We start from the raw sequence: 23,263 nt of genomic DNA, 5'->3' as shown, positions 1-23,263 counted from the left end.
TGCTTCCAATTTTACCATCCTTATCTTGAGGCCAAGGGACTAGACTTATTCTTATCCTTAAGCTTCCCTGTTGATATTCCTGTCTTTGGAAAGCCCGTGGGTTTTTTGTTTGTTTGTTTTGTGGCTGTTTTATTTATTTGTTTGTTTATTTTCGAGACAGGGTCTCACTGTGTTGCCCTGACTGTCCTAGAACTCACTCTGTACACCAGGTTGGCCTTGAACTCAGAGATCCGCCTGTGTCTGCCTCCTGAGTGCTGGGGTTAAGGGCGTGCACCCCCACACCCGATTGAACACAGTTGAATCTAAGAGCTCTGTCTGAGAGCAGAGACCCAACGGTGCCTGCCCAGTGAGTTCTGACCTCGGTGTGTGAGGCACCAGCTGGGGGCTCCCTGGAGCAGAAGAGCAGGCAGCGCCACAGGGCAGCTCCCGGGAGATCCTGAGGCTCACTGGCAGCCCGCGCATGCTCTGTGAACTCTGCTCTCCTCAAAGGGCCTGCTCCTCTGCTCCTTTCTATTTCTGTCATTTAACATCACCACTGTGCTGGTGTTTGCTTTCTAAATATATCATGCTGTATGTCTCTCCTCGGCTTCATCCAAGCTTTGCACAAGTCCCTCCCTCGATGTACTATGGCCGCTGGACCTTATTCTGCCCCTCTCCCCAGGGCAGAGTGTTTGCACTAAACACATTTGGCATTAGCTGAAATATTAATGGACTGACCTCCCTATTCAAGACCTGGAATTAAAACAGGCAACAGGGCCAGAGACTTTGAAAGTTCACTTTAAATGTCCTTTCTGGTTAATGTCAAATCCCTGAAAATTGTCCCCCTAGTGCACCTGCCAGCCAGCAATTCAAGCGAGCATTAACATGGAAACACCCAAAAGCCAAAAGAGATGTGTATAGAACATAGGGGCAAAGGAGAGAGGCCATCAGTATGACTAAATTGACTTTCTAATGACCAGCCTCAACAGTATTCGAGGAAATGGAAGCCAAGGCTGGGGTTTCACTCAGTGGTGCACTGGCCTCACATGCAGGAGGTCCCGGGCTCCATCCCCAGCACAGAAAAGAAAAAAGCCTATAGCATCTAGATGGTTCAGTGGGTGAAGGCACTTGCCACCAAGCCTGAGTTTTATTCCCAGGACCACAAGGTCGAGGAAAAGAGCTGACTCTGGAAAACTGTCTTCTGACCTCTACATGCACACAAACATGCTCACATAAGGTGAACATGCAAAATACATACATGTACACAAAATAAATGTGCAATACAATTTAAAAGGAATCTAAACCTGGAACTCTAGCACCCTAGACTCAATCAAGGGGCTCACACCTATGCTTTCAGGATCTACCACAGCTGAGTTCACACCGTGAACGCTTAGAGCCCACAGATATGGTCTCGTGGGAAACTGAGGCAGGAGAACTGCTGGATCCTGAAGGAGACCCTGACTCGAAAACAAAGCCTGGCACCCTCCAGCTCCCTGCTGCAGCAGAGTATGTTACAGAGTGTTAGTGTCCCATTGGACCCTGGGACACCATCGGCCCTCACTGAGAAGTTACAGGGGTGCTTGCTGGTCCAGGACACTGATGCTAAGGGTTAGACCCCGGAGGTGTGTGTACCACAGCTGTTTATCGCCAGACCTTTTAAAAATCTATTTCCTGTAAGGGAAATAAAGTCTGAAGAGACCCCAACACAATATTGTTTGGTAACTTTAGGTGATGAGAATATGGGCCAGTTCTATTTTCTTCTTTTATTTGCATTTTTAAAAAAATGTATATGCTAGTACTTATTACAAGCATACAAATGAAGAGCTTTTATTCCTGCGGCCAGGGTACAAGTGTTCCTTCAGTGCCTGGCAGCTGGCTCTGCCTTATGGGCCTGTCCATCCCAGTGAATGGACTCACGTGGATACAGTAACTGCAGGCTCAGACCACGCAGCAGCAGCAGCAGCAGCAGCAGTGATGGCTCAGCAAGGATTTGCTGTAGGAAACCACCTCCAGGCCCCAGCAGACAGCTGCCTTGGCGTCTGGTTTCTACACGCTCCATTCCAGGCAGGCGTAATTAAAGAAGTCTAGTAAGGCCGATTCCATCTAAGGAAGGGTGGCTGATTTGAGATTTAGCTCTGCTGCTTCTTCGCAGGGTAACATTGTGCCACTTTTAAATCTCTGACCTGGTTTCCTTAGCTATAAAACAGTGATGACGGCTGCCCTGCTTCTGCAATCCATGAGCTGCTCGGAGTGAAAGCCCTTAGGAATCAAGGGTCTACCCGAGACACTGCTGCTCATGCCCCTCCGCTGCCCCTCTTTCTGTGAGTGTGATTCCACTTCTCCTCTGGGGACACACCTCCCCTCTTCTTGGAGTTAAGGGACCCCCACCCACTGGTTTTAGGGTAGCTTACCCCAGCCCTTGCCAGTCAGAGAATTCTGGTCTTGGGACAGGACAGGCAAAGAAAGGTTCAGGGCCCAATCTGACCCAACCTGACTCTCTGGTCCTGGGAATGCAGAGCTCACTTTCTATGGTGATCACCAAGGGACAGTGACTTTTCTGGGCAGTCTACCCAGATTGAAGCCAATAGAACCAGATGGAGCAGGGTAGCCCAGACAGCCCAGGCTGGCACATTGCATCTCCTGCTGGTACTGCAAGCCTGTTTCTTGTTCCATAAGCCCACAGAGTCCCTTTTCCATAGAAGCCTGTGAATCTGTGTGAATGGGATTTCCCCGACCTGCTGGCCTCCGGGGGTCACCCATCCCTTCTCTGGCAGGATTCTGACTTTTTCCCTGGGACCATCTCAGAATGCACGTCCTGCCTCGGAATAGGACGTGCACACAGGGTGACAGCCAGGGCTGGGATGTGTCATGGTCTGGGTAACCCCTCTGAAACTCACTTTGAAATGTATTGTCCAGAAGCCAGCTGTGGGAGTTGTGTACCTGTAACTATAGCATTTAGGAAGCTGAGGCAGGAGGATTGTGAGTTTTGGCAGTGTGGGTTTCCTTTGGGAAGGGAGAGGGTTTAATTGTGGTTATGACAGTACTAATGGGCTGCTTTCTGTTGTAGGATCAGAAGGTTCTGGAAGCCATGGTAGGAAGGCCACACCTGGGAGGGCTTTGGGTCTCATGGTCCTGTGGCAGAACAAAGCTGGAGAGGGGATGGAGCTGCTGTGTGACACTAATGTGTGCTAATGACACTAGCCATCCAGAGGGGCAGCTCCAGCCCCTCTCCAGCTTTGTTCTGCCACAGGACCATGAGACCCAAAGCCCTCCCAGATGTGGCCTTCCTACCATGGCTTCCAGAACCTTCTGATCCTACAACAGAAAGCAGCTAAGGATGGACAAATCAACAGCTATTGTTTATCACTAGCTTTAACTCCACCTCGAGCTTGCTGGGGGTGTGGATACGTCACACCCCCACACCCCCATCCCACCCCACTTGGGTAGGATGTCTGCTCTTCCGGAAGGACATCGGCCGGAAGAGCCGCTCTGAGACAGCTCACTTCCTCAAGCCTGGGGTGTAGAACTCTAGGCCTCTGACTCCTCAGGTGCAGGAGTGGAACAGGACAATGGTGGTGAGCGATGCACTGCCCTTTGGGTCCTCCTGAAGAGCAGCCTGCCTACCCACTGCCTTCCTAGACCCTAACTCTGTTCCCATCTCATCCCTCTCGCAGAAAGGCCGGCCAGGCAGTGCAAGGAAACTGCACTGAGGGGCTGCTAATGGCAAGTAGAGATACCTTTCCAGCAGGTGGATTGGAAAGTGGGGTACCTTCACCCAGCAGTGGAGAGTGGGATGGCATGGGACACTAGCCCCATATTACCTGCCAGGCTACACACCATGGACCAGGCACTATCAGCATCACAGCCCCCAGCATCTGTTCATGGATAGAGTGACTGTCCCCCATTGAGCTGGGTAGTGAAGGACAGTTACCTAGCAACTAGGAAGCCAGGGTGCAAAAGAGCTTCTGGAGCCAATGGGATGGGAAGGATCAGAACTGCTGAAGGAGCAGAGTCGAGCCACTGCCAGTTAGGATAGGATACTAGGGTTGATGCTAGTCACAGGAGAGCCCCTGCCTAGCCCGTCAGCTCAGCTCTGCCAGGCAGGAGAGGGCAGTGCAGGAGGCAAGGTTGCACTGTGGAGACCAGTTTCTGGTGGGCTGGACGTATGGGCTACATTGTACATTACTAGGGTTCATCCAGTGTTTGCACAGGAAGGCAGCTGCTCCCTGGGATCATGTGGTGTAGAAAGGCAGGACACCACGGGAGAGGGAAGGCCACTAGCAAGGCCACAGTCAAGAGGCCAGTGGTGTGCTGCCTACCTCTGTCTTCCCTTCCTGCCATGCAAGGACTGTGTACCATCACTTGGTGTGACCGAGATGAGAAGATAGGAACACCAAGTGAACCATATTGAGCTTTAGAAACCATGGCATCGCTTGAATTCAGTGGATGATGGTGAGACTTCTTGTCAAAAGGCCTGGAGAAGCCCAGGAAGGAGATAGAGACTTTCCCTGGACTCAGGCCCTGCTGTGACCCCAGGAGTCAGTCCCAAGCATGCCTGCCGCTCTCCTACCCACCAACTGCCTGCCTTTCTACAGCAGGAAGATCCTTAGAGGCCCAGGACATCAGAATGCCCAGGACAGAACATGGGCGGGTCTGCTGAAATGAGTCACAAACCCAGAAAGAGGATGAGGCCCTCTGGTGGTGTGGATGGCAATGTCCCCATAAACTCCCATCTGAACACTTGGTCCCCCGCGGATGGCACTGTTTGGGGAAGCTGTGAAACCTTTAGGAGGTGGAGCCTAGCTGGAGGAAGAGGGTTGTTAGGGGCGGACTTGGACACTTCCTTTCCACTCTCTTTTGCCTGTTCCTCCATGAGGTGAGCAGGTGAGGTGTCCCAGATACATACTACTGCCACATCCCCCCCCCCCACCCCATGGTGGGCTGTATCCCTTTAACTCTGAGCCCAAACAAACCTTCCTCTCGTAAGTTGCTTCTCAGAGAGTATTTGGTCATAGTAACAAGAAAAGTAACTAATATGGGTCTCTACCTCCCACCATATGCTAAAATCGTTAAATATAGAGGTACAAAAACACAGAAGAGCAGCATATATCTCAGGGAGGGAAAAACTTCTCTAAACACAAAGCAGCAGAAAGCAACAAAAACATTGAAATATAAAACCATTTTCGATGGGCGGTGGTGGCGCACTCCTTTAATCCCAGCACTTGGGAGGCAGAGGCAGGTGGATCTCTGTGAGTTTGAGGCCAGCCTGGGCTACAGAGTGAGTTCCAGGATAGGCTCCAAAGCTACACAGAGAAACCCTGTCTCAAAACAAAACAAAACAAAACAAAAAACCAAAAACCAAAACAAAACAACAAAAAAACCAACCAAACAAACAAAAACAAAAAACAAAAACAAAAAAAACCAACACACTCCATTTTCAAGGGTCTGGACCCCTGGCAGCTCTTTCAGAGGATTTGGGTTACATTCCCAGCATTTATATGGACAGATCACAACATCCTGGAACTCTAGTTTCAGGGGATATGATGCCCTCTTCTGGATTCCTTGGGCTCTGCACACACATGCTACACATTAAAAAAAAAAAAAGCAGGCATATTCATAGCATGGAAATAAACAAAATCTTCAAAACTTAAAAAAAAGTAATTGACAAACTGTAAAAATGTTTCTGTTTGTAAATGACAGACATATTTTCTTTCTTCTAAACGAAGACTGCACAGTGGCAGAAAAAAAAAAATGAGCGCCTCAGTAGGGAAAAACCGTGGAAGCGGTAACAGCAGCAACCACTGTAGAGCACTTCCCACCCCAAACCTGTGCGGAGTGCTGAGAACACATGCTGCTGTTGGTGGGCAGGGTTGGAATGGCAGAACCTGCCTTCTCTCAGCCCCAGGCTTCAAGTCCAAAACAAAAACTTTATTTCATTTATTTTCACTTTATGCATATGAATGTTTTGCATACATGCATGTATATGCATCATTTTCATGTCTGTTGGATTCCCCGGAACTGGGATTATAGATGATTAGTTGTGAGCCACCTTGTGAGTGCTGGGAATCAAACCTGGGTCCTCTTGGGGAGCAGCCAGTGCTCTAAACCACTGAGTCATCTCTCCAGCCCTGAAAACAATATTTGATATTTCTATTCATAAAATATATTGTATAGAATATATTATATCATCTACGTTCAGAATATATATATATATATACACACATAGAGATTTAATGGTGTATATATTATTAATGAATATATATTTATATTGTTTGGCCATTTACAAAGATCATTATAATTTTTCCTGTCAAATTGAGCAAAATCCTCCCCTCATGGGGTTCTAGAGATGGAAGAGAGGCCCTTGTGCACGATCAGGGAGGCAACTCTACCTTGGAGCCTCATCTCCAGACCTTGGCTTTTTTGAGACTGGGTCTTGCTATATAATCTAGGCTGGCCTCCCCTTCATGATCCTTCCGCATCAGCTGCCTGAGTGCAGCGACTGCTTGGGCCATCACATGTGGCTAACTGAACTCAGAGTGGGAAGCATCCCAAGCCCTGGTGAGTTCCTCTGGTGAGTGCATGCTGGAGCAAAAGCGATCTTTCTGGGGGTCATTTGGGGATGTTGCCAGAGCCCCCGGAAGAGCCACACACTTGACGGCAGAGCCGTTCCATTTGCCTTCCAACTGTCTAAAACTCTCCTCTGCCATGGCCCTGGACTCCCCTGGCCCTGTCTCTGACAGGCTCCTCAGTGAGAGGCAGAGAGTAAGGACAAAGAGGCACCTGAATATGGAATCCTGGATGTGGAGCAGGAGGAAGGCCAGAGGTGGTCACCTTCCCATTCCTTTGTACCTGAGGGTGGTGGCATGCATCTGTGGCCTGCCCTGGACTCCTAGTGATCCTCTCACACCCTGCCAGACTTTTGCAAATCCACTGCTTTGTCTCTTAGGGCTATCTGCATTCTCTGCCTTCCGCTCCTGGGTGGGATGCTGACCTAGTGATTTCATTCTAGACTTTACCCCGGAGAAACAACCAGGAGAGTGGAAAAAGTATGAGAGCATTGCCGCAGCAGCTAAACCTGGGCACAGCAGGGGAGGACCTCGGGCCATCTGACAGCCATGCGTGAGCTACTACACAACTCTTAAAAATTGGGTGCCAGGGGCCGGAGAGGTGGCTCAGAGGTCATGGGCACTGGCTGCTCTTCCAGAGGACCTGGTTTGATTCCTGGCACCTACATGATGACGTATAACTGTCTGTAATCCAGTCTCGGGGCAATCTATCCTATCCCCATCTTCTGGTCTCCTTGTGAAACAAGCAGCAACACAGAAATATATGCTGGCAAAATCCCCATTCGCATAAAATGAAAGAAAAGGAAATTTGTAAAACAACAACAACAAAAACCAGGTTGTAAAAAGATGATGAGTTTAACATGGAAATACATTGGAGAAATATTTCAAATGAAATAGAATGTTCCTTGTGGTTCTGGCTTTTTCAGTTTCCTGTTGTCAGATTGTGGGTGGCTTTATTTCCTTTGAATTAACTTTGTTTTATCTTTTAATTTTCTACAGTGTTCATCTCCTCCTCCTCCTCCTCCTTTGGAGACAAGAGTCTCACTCATAGGCTGACTGGGAACTCACAGAGATCCTCCTGTTTCTGCCTCCTGAGTCTGGGATTAAAGACATGGCCACCACACAGCACTAATATTTGTGTAATTTTTTTTTAAGATTTATATATTTTATTTTAGTGTACATGAGAGTTTTACCTGCATGTATGGCTGTCTGTGTACTGTGTGGGTGCCTGGTACCCCGGGAGTTCAGAAGAAGGCATCAGATCCTCCTGGAACTGGAATTACCGAAGCTGTGAGCCACCATGTAGGTACCAGGACTCAAACCCAGGTCCTCTGGGACAGCAGCCAGTGCTCTTAACCAATTTGTGTTTAAATCACAAAGTATAAACCTACTTGAGTATGTCATAGTTTAGGAAGAAGATTTGTGGCTGAATTTTGATAACACAGATCACCTTTCCTAATCTTAAAAGGGCGACCCCACAAGCCAAGAATGTCACTGCAGAGGCCAGGGCCAGAAGCACTGCAGCTTGGTTACCAGCCCCTGGGCTGTATGTAGCCAGCCTGGTGCCTGGCCTCGGTAAATAATAGCTGCTATTAAAGAGAAACTTAGTCTCAGAGATGTGGCCCTGATGGCAGATGGATGGCAGCCTGGAGGACAGCAGAGGGGAAAGAAGGGAGTGGAACTGCCCCACGGCCCCTGCCAACATGGACCACTCCTGGTATCCTGCAGAGAGATAAGTGAGCAGAGCTACCTGCAGTGGGACCCAGGTCCAGGCTGGTACCATTCAGTTCCTCCTCTTCCCAGAAGTACTGTGGTGGCTGCAGGAGCCGGGACTCCTCGCTGTCCTCACTGGGGAAGCCTGAGCCCGGAGCTAGGCCAGCGCCCAGGCCCATGGCCTCACTGGGCTCCTCCGAGTCCAGTGGCTCAAAGTCAGTGGGCAACAGAAGATCGAGGAGGGAGGTGGAAGTGAGGCCCTCGGGGCCAGGCTCATCCATGCTGGCTGCACAGGCACCCAGGGAAGCTCCTGTAAACAGAAAACCAGACATCAGGAAGGATGGTGAGGACAAGGACTGGCAAGACATACCACAAGGATGGACACCTCTCAGCACCGGGGCTTCAGGGAGACCTGAGATGCCCTTGTCGTGTTTAGCCTGCCCTGTGACAGTGGCAAGAGGACCAGCAGGGAGTGAGGACTTGATGACCCTGCTCCCCTCATCCCCAGGGTGCTCAGAAAGCTCATCTGTCCCAGTCCAGTAGCTCTGCCAGGCACTGCAGGTACAAATTCGAGCCAAGGACTTTGCTCCACATGTGACAATGTTCTCGAAGTTTGCATCCCAGCCTGAAACTCTTCCAGCCTGTGCTCTGATTTGCATCACAGCAGGTCTCCTTTGCACAGTTTAATAACCCATGCAAGGTTGCAGGGCAAATTCACCAGCGACGGTGAGTCTGTACATTTATTTAGAATTGTGGACTCCCCTGACTTATCAAAACAAAACAAACAAAGACCAGACTACAAATTTAAAAAGGATCATCCTCCATCTCTTTCCCTCTGCCACTGAGAACGGCAGAACTGTACTATTGACCAATTTCACAGCAAGCTCATTGCATGCTTTGGGAAGTTGCTCAAGGCTCCCAGGTGTCACCTCTTCACCTAGCAGACCAGGAGGTTGATGGAAATGCCCTCTGCGTCCTTCCTAAGACTAAAACACCAGTGGTGTGGGGAGGGCAGGTCAAAGCCCCCCGGCCCTTGCCCCTGCACTGGATGTGGACTGTGACCTGCTGTGTTGATAATGAAGGGAAATTTCAGTGATGTTTATAATAAAAACAAGACCTCATATTTTCAGGGCCATGTGCAAAAGTGCTTTACAAACAGTATCTGAATTTTAATCGCCTCACCCCCTGATGAGGAGGACAGCACTTGGCTGCTGAAGGAAGAGAAAAGACCACAGAGTTCCAGCAGAAACTGGGAAAATGTCAGGTACATTATGCACCTGTCAGTCAGCCCAGGACCAGGAATAGCACACTGACCTATAGTGAGCATCTGGCTGGGGTCAGTGGGGAGAAAGAGAGCCAGAAGGGGAGGCACACAGGGTACCAAGGAAATAAGCTTCCCTGCTTGAGCTGAGGGGCTCCAAGCTCATTCATCAGTCCTGCCTTAGTATCCACTGTAGAGCACGGGCTGTCACTCCAAGCCCCCAGTCCCAGAGGCACTTACTGCAGGTGGGCAGAGCTATCTATCCCAGTGAGTCTCCGGGTACTATGTGCACTGCTGTACAGGGACCTGAAGAAAGCCCAGAGGCCCAGGATGTCCTCCACCTAGAGAGCCCTAAGAGCGGACAATGGGCTGTATCTTCACCTTCATTAAAAAGGCTGAGGTCACACCTGTAATCGCAGCACTCTGGAGGCTGAGGCAGGAGGATTATAAGTTCGAGGCCAATTTAGGCTACATGGTAAGATCTTGTCTCAAAAAACCCATATGGGAAGGGAGGCAGGGAGGAAGGGAGGAAGGGAGAAAGGGAGGAAGGGAGGAAGGGAGAAAGGGAGGAAAGAAAAGGCTGATGTTAGTAGCAGGGCTCATCAACGTCCCGTGTGGCCTCAGAGCCAACTGGGGACTGACTGTGGAGGCAGAGGAGACCAAGGTAGAACCACAGGGCCATGGCTGCCATGCTAGTCTCTTCCACTCTGTGGCTCAGAGACGCCACACCTCTGAAGTTCGACTTTGTGGTTCCTCCCATGAGGCTAAGTCCCCACACCTCAGACCTGCACCACTGCACCATCTTCACAAGACTCAAGGGCTGTGCGTGCTTTATTCTCTTAGGACTTCTGGCCAACCTGCCCAGGCCAGCCTGCTCTAGAAAAAGAGCCCATGTAGAAAACAGCCGGGCTAGCAGTGCCCCAGCCGAAGCCCCGTGGGACAAAGCCAGCCAGGACAAGCTGACGTGGAACTTGAAGGAGTCTGGCTGAGATCAGAAGTGCCAGCAGATTCCAGCCTGCACTGCCAGTCCAGAGTCACGAGCTAAATAAACGGAATTTGTTCAAACCCAGTCCCTTCCAAACCTGAGCCAGTACAGACAGACTCACGGGGTGGCAGTGTGTGTGAGTTAAACAGAAAGCTAAGCCACAGATAAGCTTTGAGGCCAGTTATTCTGCAAGGAGCCCCAAGAATCCACATTTCTAGAAAGTTCCCAGGTTGATGATTCTAGTTTGGGGATCACATGCAGAACTTCTGGGTTTGGGGGCTAGAGAGATGGCTCAGTAGTTCAGGGTCCTGACTGTTCTTGCCAAGAACATAGGTTCAATTCCCAGGACCTACATGATAGCTCACAACCATCTATAACTCCAGTTTGGGAGGTCTAATGCCCTCTTCTGGCCTTTGCCAGCACTACGTGGTACACGGTGCACAGATACATGTGCAAGCAAAACACCCATACACATAAGATAATAACAAAAAGAATTTCTGGAGCTTTTTGTTATTGTTTTACAATTCACATGTATTCATTCTCCCCCTGCCCGGGGTGTGTGTGTGTGTGTGTGTGTGTGTGTGTGTGTGTGTGTGTGCATGTGCACACATACATGGAGGTCAAAGGACAACTTTAGGGAGTCAGCTCTTTCCTTCTACCATGTGGGCTGGAGACTGAATTCAGGCCATCAAGCTTTGTGACAAATGTCCTTACCTACTAAGCCATCTTGCCATCCTAACAAGTTCTAAGTCACAAAATTTGGGGGTGACTTGTCACACAGCCCCAAATTTGGCACAGCTGGTACACTGGGAAAGGTTGTAAGTGGAGTTCTTCCATGTCAGAATAGGGTGTGAGCAACTGAACTCCACTCATTCATTCATTCATTCACCCAACAAGTCTTTGCACACATGCTGCTTTGCACCAGGCATCATACAAAGGTCAGGCAGATGCAGAAATAAGAAAGATACAGTCCCTGACCTTCAAAGCGCCAGTTTCTAGTGGAGCCCAGGAGGAAGCCAAATCATCAAAGCATAGTGTAACAGGTACCTAAGAGGCCTAAAGACGCACGCACAGAACGACAGCATGGTGCCTGCGCTAACAGAATACAGGAGAAGGAAGGGAACGGGCAGGAAGGGCTGCCGGGAGGAGGGGAGCAAGGCTGGGACAGTACCTGCTCATTCCTCATCTCATTCTGCAGGGTGGACAACGGTGCCCCCAAGGGAGCACACCCCCCCCCCACTCCACACGTTACACTTCAACAAAGCAGTCAAGGCTGCATTACTGGAATGAGGTCCACACTGCTCACAGTTCAAAAGGTCAGTTTCGGTAGGAAGGACTTGGACCCATACAAAGGCCAGCATCTTGAGAAGTCGGGGGGCTTCTCCAAGCTCCACCTCCTAACATGCTGGCCCATGAATATCCTTGATTCCTTCCTACCAACTCTCTCCAGAGGCAGTCCCCAATGGATCTCTTAGGTATTTCAGGATTCCCTTCCAATGCTCACTGCTCACATCTCTCCGCTGCACTATCCTCTGGAGCAGAGTGCCACCAGGACCTAAGTGTACATATGACTCACCCAATGTTCCTGGCTCTGTATGGATGAGTAATGCTGTTGGTCCACAGACCACATTTTGAAGAGCAAAACTCAGAACAGCCTTCTGACAGCCAAATCTGTACCTACTGCCCCATCACAAAGATGACCCAGTCAGATCCTTTAAAGCAGCAGAGGCACTCTCCATCAATGGACACACCCTAGTACCTCTTCTCCACTCTCCAGTCACAATTATTCCCCACTCATGCCCTGTGCTTTAAAGTGAGTTTCTAGGGATTTCCAGAACATTATATCTTTGCTTTCTTTATACGTGCTATGCCTTCTGCACGAGTATCCATTTATTCCATCTCTCCCCCACATAATTCTCAAAGATTTATTTTTATTTTCCTGGAATGTGTGCCCGCATGTACTACCTGCACATAGTGCTCATGGAGTCAAGCTGAAGGGCATTAGATCCCCTGGACCTGGAATGGTGAACCTCAATGCTGGGAACTGAATCCAGGTCCTCTGTAAGAGCAAGTGCTCCCACCTGCTGAACCACCTTTCCAGCTTCCTCACCTGCTGTGCTCTTTATTCAGGCCTTTGGACACAGCGCTCTCTTACTCTCTCTCTCTCTCTCTCTCTCTCTCTCTCTCTCTCTCTCTCTCATATGTGGTATGTGGTGTGTGTGTGTGTGTGTGCATGTGACGGTGTGAGTATGCACGCACATGCAGAGGCCAGAGAAGAATGTCAGATGAACTGTGTTTATCATTCTCTACTTTATTCCCTTGAGCTAGGGTCTCTCCCTGGCCAGCAAACTCCAAGATCCACCAGTCTCTGCCCCAATGCTGAGGTTACACGCATGTGCAGCCATGCCCAGCTTTTTCTGTGGGTGCTGGGATTCTAACTCGGGTCTTCCTACTTGTACGGCAATCACTTTTGTCCACCTAGCCAACTTCCCAGCCCCAGATATTTTCTGAGCAGCCTTCCCTGGTCACGTGCCTGGGCAGGGTGCCATTCTTTGTTATCACAGTCTTGGCCCTACAGTTTTCTCAGCCACTGGCAACAGTCATATAACCCTCCTCAGATGGTAAGCACGTAGTGACATTAGTAGCACTGTAGTGTCTACTTCCTGTATACAACAGGGCTCAGCAAGCCCTTGAGTGAATAATAATCATTGGGCCGGACCCTCCTGTTTTACAGATGAAATCACTGAGGACTCATGGGATTAAGTTAATAGAAAGAGCTGTAATTAGCTGCTTCTCCCCACAGGAAGGTCTTGCAGATGTTCTGTGAAGGAGGTTTGGGAAGCAATTATTTGCTGGGCTGAGCTGCTTAAGACAATTTTCAAGACAGCATAGCTATTCCAAGGGATGTAAGTGCCAAGGAGGGAAGCCAGCGCTGAGGACTAGAGGGCACCCCTTTCCCCTGGACACTCTGCCTGGGGTTCCCACAGCAAATCCAAGCTAAGTCCAGGTAGAGAGTTCTGCCTCCCTGAAAAGTGCCTCCAGAATGCTATCCATCATGAATCTCTTATTCACAGGTCCACAGGGGCCCTGTTTAGAAACACTTCTATAAACTGCCCTTATTTATTTAACACTTATTTTCTAATTTTAAAATAAGTGAAACAGACTTACAGAATCCTGTCAATACAGTGCTAATTAAAACTGAGACTTGCTCATGAGGAATGTGCCATCTTATTGTAGGTAAAATTCATACAAGAAGGTCAGCTACAGAACCATGTGGTCACTCCTGAGCTTTTGGTCTGAGCCAAGTGGTATGCCAGGCCCTCCATACAAAGATGGACACCGGACCGTCTCTGCCTGCAGGGAAATTAGCAGTTTGGGGGAGAACTGGAATCTAAATTGTGTACAAGCTACCAGCTGCTACAGCAGCCCTCGTTTGCAGAAGCAGCCTCCCCAGGGCTGGGAACAGGGATGGCAAGAAGCCAAATGAGAGAAACCAATCTGGAAAAACTCATTCATGCATCTCAGGAAGAAGAAAACGTCAGGTGATGAGGGATGTGTGTGCAAATTAAACCCTGAATAGTGTACAGGTTCCCAGGGCGCTTGAGCAAGCCACACTTCAAGGCCATGAGGAGCAAAGCTTTACCCACATGCTGTGTCTGGGCAGGGCTGCTCGGAAAGACACTGCTTTAGCAATAGCAGGAGAGAGTAAAGTTGGTCTTCCTCAAGAATCTAGGACTCACTCCACATGGGTCCTGAAGAGATGTGGCCTGCTCGCCTCAGAGCCTCGGCATTACCTCCTCAGAATCTGATTTAGCAGGGTGCAGTGGCACATGCCTTTCATGCCAGCATTGAGAGGCAGAGGCAGGTGGATCTTTGTGAGTTCGAGGCCAGCCTGATCTACATAGTGAGTTCCAGGTCTTCAAAAGCAAAACCGAACAAAGAAACAAACAAAAACCAAACTAACTTAAGTGTGCCAGAGAAGGGACCACAGTCAGCTGGACCTGAACTGCCCAGCACTTCAGCGCCCCCCCCCACCCCGCTCCAGACAATAGAGTAGGAGCTGTGCACTTCCCATAGGGGCGAGGTGGGGGGCAGGTGCTTCTTGGTCAGCCAGGTCTGTGTGCAGAGCACTGTGGCTGGGGGTACCCTGGATCTGCACCTTGACACCTCCATGCCCCTGGTGGGAGCCTCCACTCCCCGACTCCATCTGCACTCCAGCAGCCAGCACCCCCTGCCCCCTACACCAGCATCTCTTCTTCTTCATCCACCTTTCCTGGTGGTCTACAGGCATTAACAAAGACTGAAATCTCACTTTTAAAAAAGGGGGTGGCCTGATATTTCCCCGGTTTTCACTCTTTCCCAGCCAATTTTCATTCTCTGGAAGGCATGCTCTGTCTTTACAGAGACCTGGATGTTTTCTAAGGCTTTGGTAGTGGGCAATTATTTCGGCAAAGGGGTAGGGGGGTACTGCTTTTCAGACCTGCCCACCACAAGAAGACACCAGAATAGGTGAAACTCTGTCCGTTCTGCAGATAATTATGTTTTCATTTAATAATTAGTCTGCCTCAGTGGAGACCCCATCTGACTTAAAATCCCAGAATTATGCTCCCCATGTGATTCATTTTCTTCCTCAAGCTCATTGCATTTTCTGGTACTTCATCACCCCAAAGGGAAGCAGAAAGGAAAAGGCATACAGGAAGGGATGAGGGGGATCGGCCTCAAGGGAAATCAGATCCAAACAAGCCCAGAAAAGGGGGCGATGGAAACAGGCAGACATCTTAGGGTCAAAGAAAGTCAAGGCCCCAGAACCCTGTGTATCTCCCCACACCGCTCCCACTCAGCCCTGGCAGTCTGGTCTGTCTACCCCCAGCTGCACACGGCCCTAGTCAGCAGCTTTCATGTCAGATCCCCCTAAGCCCTTCGCAGACACCAGCATGGGAGGTGGCTGGGCAGCATCTGCCACTCTGCCCCCACAGCCCAGAGTGGCAGCCACAACAGAAACGCTCCAGCACCACCATCCTACACCCCATCCCCCACCACCACTCCACCGATGTATGCTGTGGAGTCACAGTGCTTAAGTGAAGCATTCTTCTACACAAAGGTATAAAAAAGAGGCACGCTGACAGACACACATGTGCCTGCACAGAGCTAGGGGCACGCTCAAGGAGAGTGTGGCAGGAGAGAGGAGGGAGGGGGCTGACCAGCATCCTACTGGTCACTAGGATGAAGGCCACAAGAGCCAGGCCTGGGTCCTGCTGGCAAGACCGGTGTGGCTGAGAGAGAGAGAGAGAGAGAGAGAGAGAGAGAGAGAGAGAGAGAGAGAGAGAGCAGATCTTGCACAGAGGATGCAGGTGGACTGTTAGATGTCTGATGCCAACACCAATGGATACCCGCCACCCCTGTGTTGTTAGGTCCTTTATTCCTCTCCAAGGGTAAAACACGTGCCCTTGCTAACTCAGCCTGCTCACAGCAGGCACAGCAGTGCATTGTGAGGAGCCAGTCCCCTCTCACTCGGCCTTTTGTTTTATTTTATTGTGTATGTATTTGTTTATTTAGAGACAGGGTCTTGCTCTGCAGCCCAGACTGGCCTTGAACTCCCAATTCTCTGGCCTCTTTAGGTTCCCACATGCTGGAATTACAGGCACACTCAACCTTGATCACTCTCCCCAACTCCTCAGACATCTTCCTGGGGTTCTATCATGGACAGTCCCAAGTAAGGGCCCACCACATGTCCATATCGAGCAAGGTTGGCCCCTCCCCTCACACAGACCCCTTGGAATTGGCATACATTGCACAGGGTTGTGTCTTGGTGGGGTAACTGCCTGAGCATTGGGGTAGCCAGTCCCATGTCCGTCTCCACTGGAGGGGAAGTGGCGCAGGGCTATTCACTGAGTCCTGTCGCCCACCTAGCCCAGCACCCTACTCCTGCACCGCGCCCAACTCAGGCTGGGGTCCCAGCTCCACCCTTCTGTGAGAAGCAGCTCTACTATGTCCCGATCTGACCCACCACCTTTGCAGTCAGCCAGCCTTCCTCCGCCTCTTCTGTGGTGGTGGCTTGCCTCTGAGCCTGTCAAGCTCTTGTGCCCGCCCCCTACACACACACACACACACACACACACACACACACACACACACACACTCACGCACACCCCTGACTGAATCTCATGTCTACCCTGGAAAGCTGTCTCTTTTTCTCTCACGCAGACATACCCATTTCTTACCTGCCTCAGGCCCGATCTGTCACACAACCACACTAACGAGGCACCCTGTGCGACTGCTGAATGGAAAACCACGTACCAAGTCTCACACACAGCCCCGTGTGGCGGGCAGTCGCTGTCGCAGACCTACCCCTTTGTCAGCTCCTAATAAAGTTGCCCCGCGCAGTCGAGGACACGCGTTCACAACGACACGCACACGCCTTCCCAGGCAAGCTCCACGCACATGTAAACATCCACCTCGGCCACGCAGCTCGCTCTCAGCCCTCCGGCATCCCTGACCCACACGCCATGGGGACCCGCTGGACCTTTACCATGCGATTTCTCCAAGGGTGTCACCGTGGGCTTTCACCTCCCTGCTGCGCCTCCCTGAACCCCCTCGCGCACACACGCACACGCCCCTCTGCTCGGTGGCCGCAGACTGATCACCTGTCACCTGTCACCTGGCGAGGGGTGGGGCACGGGCACCTTGGTGCAGCGGCCCCATCGCATCGTCCCCGAGCGCGCGCGTGGCACGGAGCATTCAGCTCCCCGGACACGGCGCCTGGGGGGGGGGGGGTGTCCTCGCTCCAGGCCCCGCGCCGCCACCTTCTCCCCGCGCGCGGCCGACCCTGCGCGCCCCACAGCCTTTGTTCTGTGGCGCTGCCAGCACGGGCCCTGTGCGCCCTGCACCCTCGCGCCGCGGCCCGGCCCCACTCACCCGCGGCCAGCAGCAACAGCAGCGGCGGCGGCAGTCGGGCGGCCCGCAGCGGCCGGGCCATGGTGCAGCGTCGCCGCCCGCAGCCGCAGCGCCGCGGCGCCCGGGCCGGCGTCGGGGGCGCGCAAAGCGAAGGCGGTGGCGCGCGCCCGCCCTGTTGGCCCGCGTACCCGTCACTCACGCGCCCAGCCGCCCAATCGATGCAGTGGACAACTCGGGGGCGGGGTCCTGCTGCGGAGTCTGGCTTCGCACCTGCACCTCCAGCATCTTGCACTTCGCCACCCGGGGCGGTGGGGGTGGGGGGAGACATCCCGGGAACCAGGTCCCGCACCCTTTGTGCAGCAGACCGGCCAACTGCAACAAAGGAGAGAGAGGCCAGGATCAGCAGAGGGCTGTTGGGGCATGTGACCTGAGGTTCTGAAGGCCTGGGAGGACCAGACTTTAGTGGGGAACCTGGGCATGAGCAGAGAACTGAACTCTGTGTCAGGTGTAATTTGTTATTTATTTGCGTTTTATGTGTGTTTTGCCTGTGTGTATGTATGTGCGCCGAGTGCACGCTTGATGTCCACGGATGGTTGTAAGCCACCATATGAGTGCTGAGAACTGAATCCTGTCAGTTCATGCTCAAAACATCTGAGCCACTACAATGTAGTTTAGCCCCCAACTTCCAGTTGGCTCTCACAGCCTGAGCAGATTCATCCCTGTCACCAGATATCTTGTGAGAGCTGCCTTTCTCTCTGGTCTGTGCCTTCCCTTGACTTCAAGTTCACTCCTGTACCAAGCATGATGGAAGCAAATAAGGCATTGCAGGAACATTCCTTAGCATGAGGTCCCAGAGCCACAAGTGTAGGAAGGAAGGCTGGTTAAGTACAAAGAGCAGTAGGCAGCAGAGGGGACCTTGAGCCTGCTTCTGTAGAGACACCCTTACAGGATGAATGGATGTTGGATAAGCTGGGTTTGGGAGAAATCATTCTAGATACAGAGGGAGGCTCTGGCAATCTCCAAGATAGAAAGAAATGTGCCCTGCATCTATTGGAACATATCTGTCCAGTACCCATAATTTTGTGGGATTTTTATCTTATATATAGTAAATTAGGAAAACACTTGTGCAAAATAACAAATTGTAGCCAGACATGGTAGTGCATGCATGTAATCCCAATAGTAGGAAGGATGCAGGTTAAGACCAGGTCTGTCTGAGCTACATTGAGTGTCTGATGTGGGAGGGGCACTGGAGAGATGGCTCAGCAAAGTTTGCTACTCTTCCAAAGGACTCAAATTTGGTTTCTAGCACCCACATTGCTGCTGCCTATAACTCCAGCTCCAGGGAATCTGATGCCCTCTTCTGATCTCTGTGGGCACCTGCACACACATGGCATATAATCACAGGAACACATACACATACACACACACAATGAAGAGACTGGAGATTGGCTTATTGGTTAGAAACATTTGCTGACTCTTGCGGAGAACCTGGGTTCTGTTCCCAGCACCCACATGGTGACTTAGAACTGGTGTTAACTCCAGTTCCAGGGGATTTGGCACCCTCTTCTGGCGTTTGTGGACACCATGCATGCATTCGATGTACAATCATTCAGTAAGACACTCATACGTAAAATAAAAACTAATACATTTTAAAACTAAAAATCTTGTTTTTTGTTTGTTTTGTTTTGTTTTTTGAGACAGGGTTTCTCTTTGTAACAGCTCTAGTTGTCTAGGAACTAGCTCTGTAGACCAGGCTGGCCTCAAACTCATAGAGATCTGCCTGCTTCTGCCTCCTGAGTGCTGGGATTAAAAGCATGAGACACCACTCCCTGGCCCAAAAAACTTTTTTAAAAGATTAAAAAATGTTATTTATATTTTATAGCCCTGACTGGCCCGGAACTCCCCATGTAGATCAGACTGGCCTTTACCTCACAAAGATCCCTCTGCCTCCACCTCTTGAGTGCTGAGATTAAAGGATTGTATCATCATGCCTGGCCTATGCTGGATGTTTTTGTAAACTATATTCACTCCTCACTGCAGGGGATGTCATTAGATAGAGATGCACTTGGATCTCCTAGTCTATTTAGAGAAACAGGATTTGAGAAGGCAGGGGCAAGATGTGAGCTCCAAGGGAAAGAACAGAGTGGACACAGTCTGTCTGTCACATTCAGGGGAATGAGCATCATCACTGGGAGAGTGCAGAAGACAGATGGGTGGCATTATGAGTTCTGTAATTTATCCATCAATGTGAAGACCCCGAACACAAAAAGGCAAAGTGGTAACAATCAGAATACAGGACTGCAGACCCTCTTATCCTTCACCTAGCCTGAGGCCAACCTGACTGCACAGCCTGTATCATTTGATGGGCAGTTTAGGTGGGTCAGGTTCTAGAGAACAAAGGATTATGTGTGTCAGGGTAAGTGTAGACTTTGTCCTGGAAGAAACTCATTTCTAAAGTAGGAATCATGGTCTTATTAGGTCTTGTAAACAGTATTGGACAAGCACTGGAGACAAAATAAACAAGCAAACCACCAATGACCAGAGAGGAGGTTGTTGCTGGTATCTGGGTGATGAAAGTCTAACCTGGGCTAACCTGAGTTAAAGTCAGTGGGACACTGGCTGCATTCCTGCTGAGCTACACCTGGCCTACCTCCAGAGAGTAGCACCTAGCCCTAATCCATCCTTTGTTTAACCAATATCTTTTGTTTCTCTTACAGCCTTATGTGACTCTTGTCTCAGAGTCTCCCAAGGATCAGGGGCCTATGCAAAATTTGGTTTAGGAAACCTGGAAAACCGTGGTACCTGAGAAACTGAGGAATTTGCACTTGATATTTTATCTTAGGGAGCTCCTTTCAGGTTGTTTTGAGCCTACGGAAAGTAACTGGTTAAACTATAAATAGAGAGAAAATAAAAAAGCCCTGGGTGAAGGGAAGTGCTTCAGTCCTTAGAGGCTGGACCCCCCTGCAGCTGAGAAAGGCTAAATTCACTCTTAAGACGCCTCTGAGTCTTCTTTCCACAGATCCACGTGAACCCACACACCTGTGCTGCGACACTGCGACAGAACACTGAGATGGAACCGATAGGACTTGGAGAGTGACCACCACACTGGCTAGTGTTGGTTGACTGGTATTTTTGGCGCTTTATTCTAAGGACAGAGTAAAGCAAGATCAATGATGTTAGTGAAGAACTGATTTTGTACAGTTTCTGTGCAAAGCCAGGCCACCCAGAGGACACAGGCATAGGATGCTGGGACTAAAATGAAATGTCCAGAATGTTAATGGCCTTGCTCTTTGAACGGTCTGAACCTCACAGTGACCACTGCTCAGTGGGGAGTGTCTAGAAGAGCTGTTAGGGCAAGTATCTAGTTTGGGAAAGAGGAGAGCGAGGCATGGGGCCAGTCAGCATCTCCCCCGACCTGGGCTCCTCATCAGACTTCTTTTATGGACAACGTGGACCTGTGTTATTATTTGTTTTGCTCTTTTGGGGTCCTGCCACCCAGCTCCCAAATAAATCACACACAGAGGCTTATTCTTAATTATGAATGCCCGGCCTTAGCTTGGCTTCTTTCTAGCTTTCCTTAACTTTAAATTATCCCATCTACCTTTTGCCTCTGGGCTTTTTCCTTTTCTTACTTCTGTATACCTTTCTTCTCTTACTCCATGGCTGGCCGGCCCCTGGTGTCCTCCTCCTTCTCTGGCTACTTCTTTTCTCTCCCAGATTTCTCCTTCTATTTATTCTCTCTGCCTGCCAGCCCCGCCTATCCTTTCTCTTGCCTTGCTATTGGCCATTCAGTTTTTTTTATTAGACAATCAGGTGTTTTAGACAGGCATAGTATCACAGCTCCACAGAGTTAAACAAATGCAACAACATAAGCAAAAGAAACACACCTTAAAAATAATATTTTACCACAGACCTGTGTCCTCCACATCATTCTTGTTAAGTACAAACACGGTCTAATCTCTGCCATCTCTGGAACCTTCCTCCTTCCACAAGACAAGCTGGTGCCCTGGGCAGACACCTGCTTCTGCTTCTGAGAGTGAAGGGAAGACACATGCAACATAGCCAGAGGACTCTGCCTCGTGTTCTGGTGGCAGGCAGGAACACAACTGTGAGGAATACTGAACAGTAAGAAGAAAGATGGCTCAGCAGTTAAGAGTTTTTGCTGTTCTGGAGAGCCAGGGTTTGCTTCCTGACACCCACATCCATTGAAAACTGCCTGAAACTCCAACTCCAGATCTGACACCCTCTCCTGATCCCTGTACATGTGTGTACACACATGGCATATACCATGCACACATACATACATAAAAATCAGTATTTTTTAAAGGTATACAAGCTGTCTTAGTGAGGGTTCCTATTGCTGTGATGAAACACCATGACTAAAGCAAGTTGGGGAGGAAAGGGTCTATTCAGCTTACACTTCCACATCACTGTTCATCACTGGAGGACAGGAACTCAAACAGAGCAGGGACCTGGAGGCAGGAGCTGATACAGAAACCATGGAGGAGTGCTGCTTACTGACTTGCTCCCCATGGCTTGCTCAGACTGCTTTCTTGTAGAACCCAGAGCCACCTGTCCAGGGGTGGTTCCACCCACAGCGGGCTGGACCCTCCCCACATCAATCACTTCGTAAGAAGCTGTCCTGGAACTCACTCTGTAGATAGTTCAGCCTGGCCTTGAACCCAGTGATCTGTCTGCCTCTTCCTCCCAAGTGCTGGGATTAAAGGTGTGCACCCCTGTGCTCATCTTGCTGCAGTCCAGTCTTATGGAGGCATTTCCTCAATTGAGGCCCCCTCCTTTCCAGTGACTCTAGGTTATGTTAAGTTGACATAAAACTAGCCAGCAGAGAAGCAAATGAGATTTAATCAATGGAGGAAACCACAGGCCCAAATGCATGTACTTCTAAATAGCTCTTGAGTTAGAGTACATCATAGCATAAACCTCAAATCTTCTCAAAAATTAATACCATGAGAATGTTGTATGTGGAAGTCTAGGGATGCAGCCGAAAGCTGGCAGAGATACCATAACTGCAAATACATGTATTTAATTTTTTTTTTTTTTTAAAAAGGTTAAAAGTAAAGCCGGGCATGGTGGTACCCACTTTTATCCCAGCACTTGGGAGGCAGAGGCAAGCGTCAAGGCCAGCCTGGTCTACAAAGCGAGTCCCAGGACTGCCAAGGCAGTTACAGAGAAACTCAAAAATCCATAAACAAACAAAAGTCAAAAGTGAATGAACTAGGGGTTGGGAATTTAGCTCAGTGGTAGAGCACTTGCCTAGCAAGCGCAAGGCCTTGAGTTCGGTCCTCAGCTCTGAATTAAAAAAAAAAAAAAAGTGAATGAACTAAATGTTCCATCTAAGAAGCTGCTTTTAAAAATCTTCAGAAAACAACAAATCACTAAATATCTATCGCTGAAAGAAAAAAAAAAAAAAGAACTGATAGAACCAATTGCTAAAAGCCTATTATTAAAAAATATAAAGGAAAGCCAAGTACAGTGGCTCATGCTTGTAATCCCAGTACTTAGGTTGCTAAGGCAGGAAAATTACTTTGAGTCCCAGGCCAGGGCTGAGCTTGTCTCAAAAATAAAAATAGCATGGTGGCATATGCCTTTAATTCCAGAACGTGGGAAGCAGAGGCAGGAGGATCTCTTTCCAGGCCAGCCAGGGCTACACAGTTAGACCTTGTCTTAAAACAAATGAGTATGTGTGTATATGTGGTAGGGTATAAATAAAGCAGAACACCTACAGTACCAGAGACATTAAGACAACAATAAAAAGTACCAATTTGATTTTTAAAATGGTAAGAAAAGCAACACGACTTACTGATAAAATTTTAGCAGTCTAAATGACACTGGTGAGAAGGCAAG

The 23,263-nt window shown here is 49.7% G+C and overlaps 1 protein-coding gene across 2 annotated transcripts in view; it reads right to left on the bottom strand.

The window, feature by feature from the left end:
• Positions 1-17,556, bottom strand: part of Podxl2 (podocalyxin like 2) — a 33,336-nt gene extending 15,780 nt beyond the window's left edge. The window contains exons 1-2 of one of the 2 annotated variants that reach the window (XM_036182016.1): positions 17,420-17,556; positions 8,296-8,568 (exon numbers count right to left, since the gene is read on the bottom strand). In XM_036182016.1, coding sequence (XP_036037909.1) covers positions 8,296-8,568; positions 17,420-17,480 — 334 coding nt within the window. In that variant the 5' untranslated portion in view covers positions 17,481-17,556. Of the gene's footprint in view, positions 1-8,295; positions 8,569-17,148; positions 17,266-17,419 lie in introns of those variants that run through there. The other variant, XM_036182017.1, reaches the window with a different exon arrangement.
• Positions 17,557-23,263: the final 5,707 nt, after the last annotated feature.

This window comes from Onychomys torridus, chromosome 3 (assembly GCF_903995425.1).
Source record: "Onychomys torridus chromosome 3, mOncTor1.1, whole genome shotgun sequence".
Classification (NCBI taxonomy): Eukaryota; Metazoa; Chordata; class Mammalia; order Rodentia; family Cricetidae; genus Onychomys; species Onychomys torridus.
Note: the sequence above shows the minus strand (reverse complement) of the source record. Positions and strands in the feature narration are given on the sequence as shown.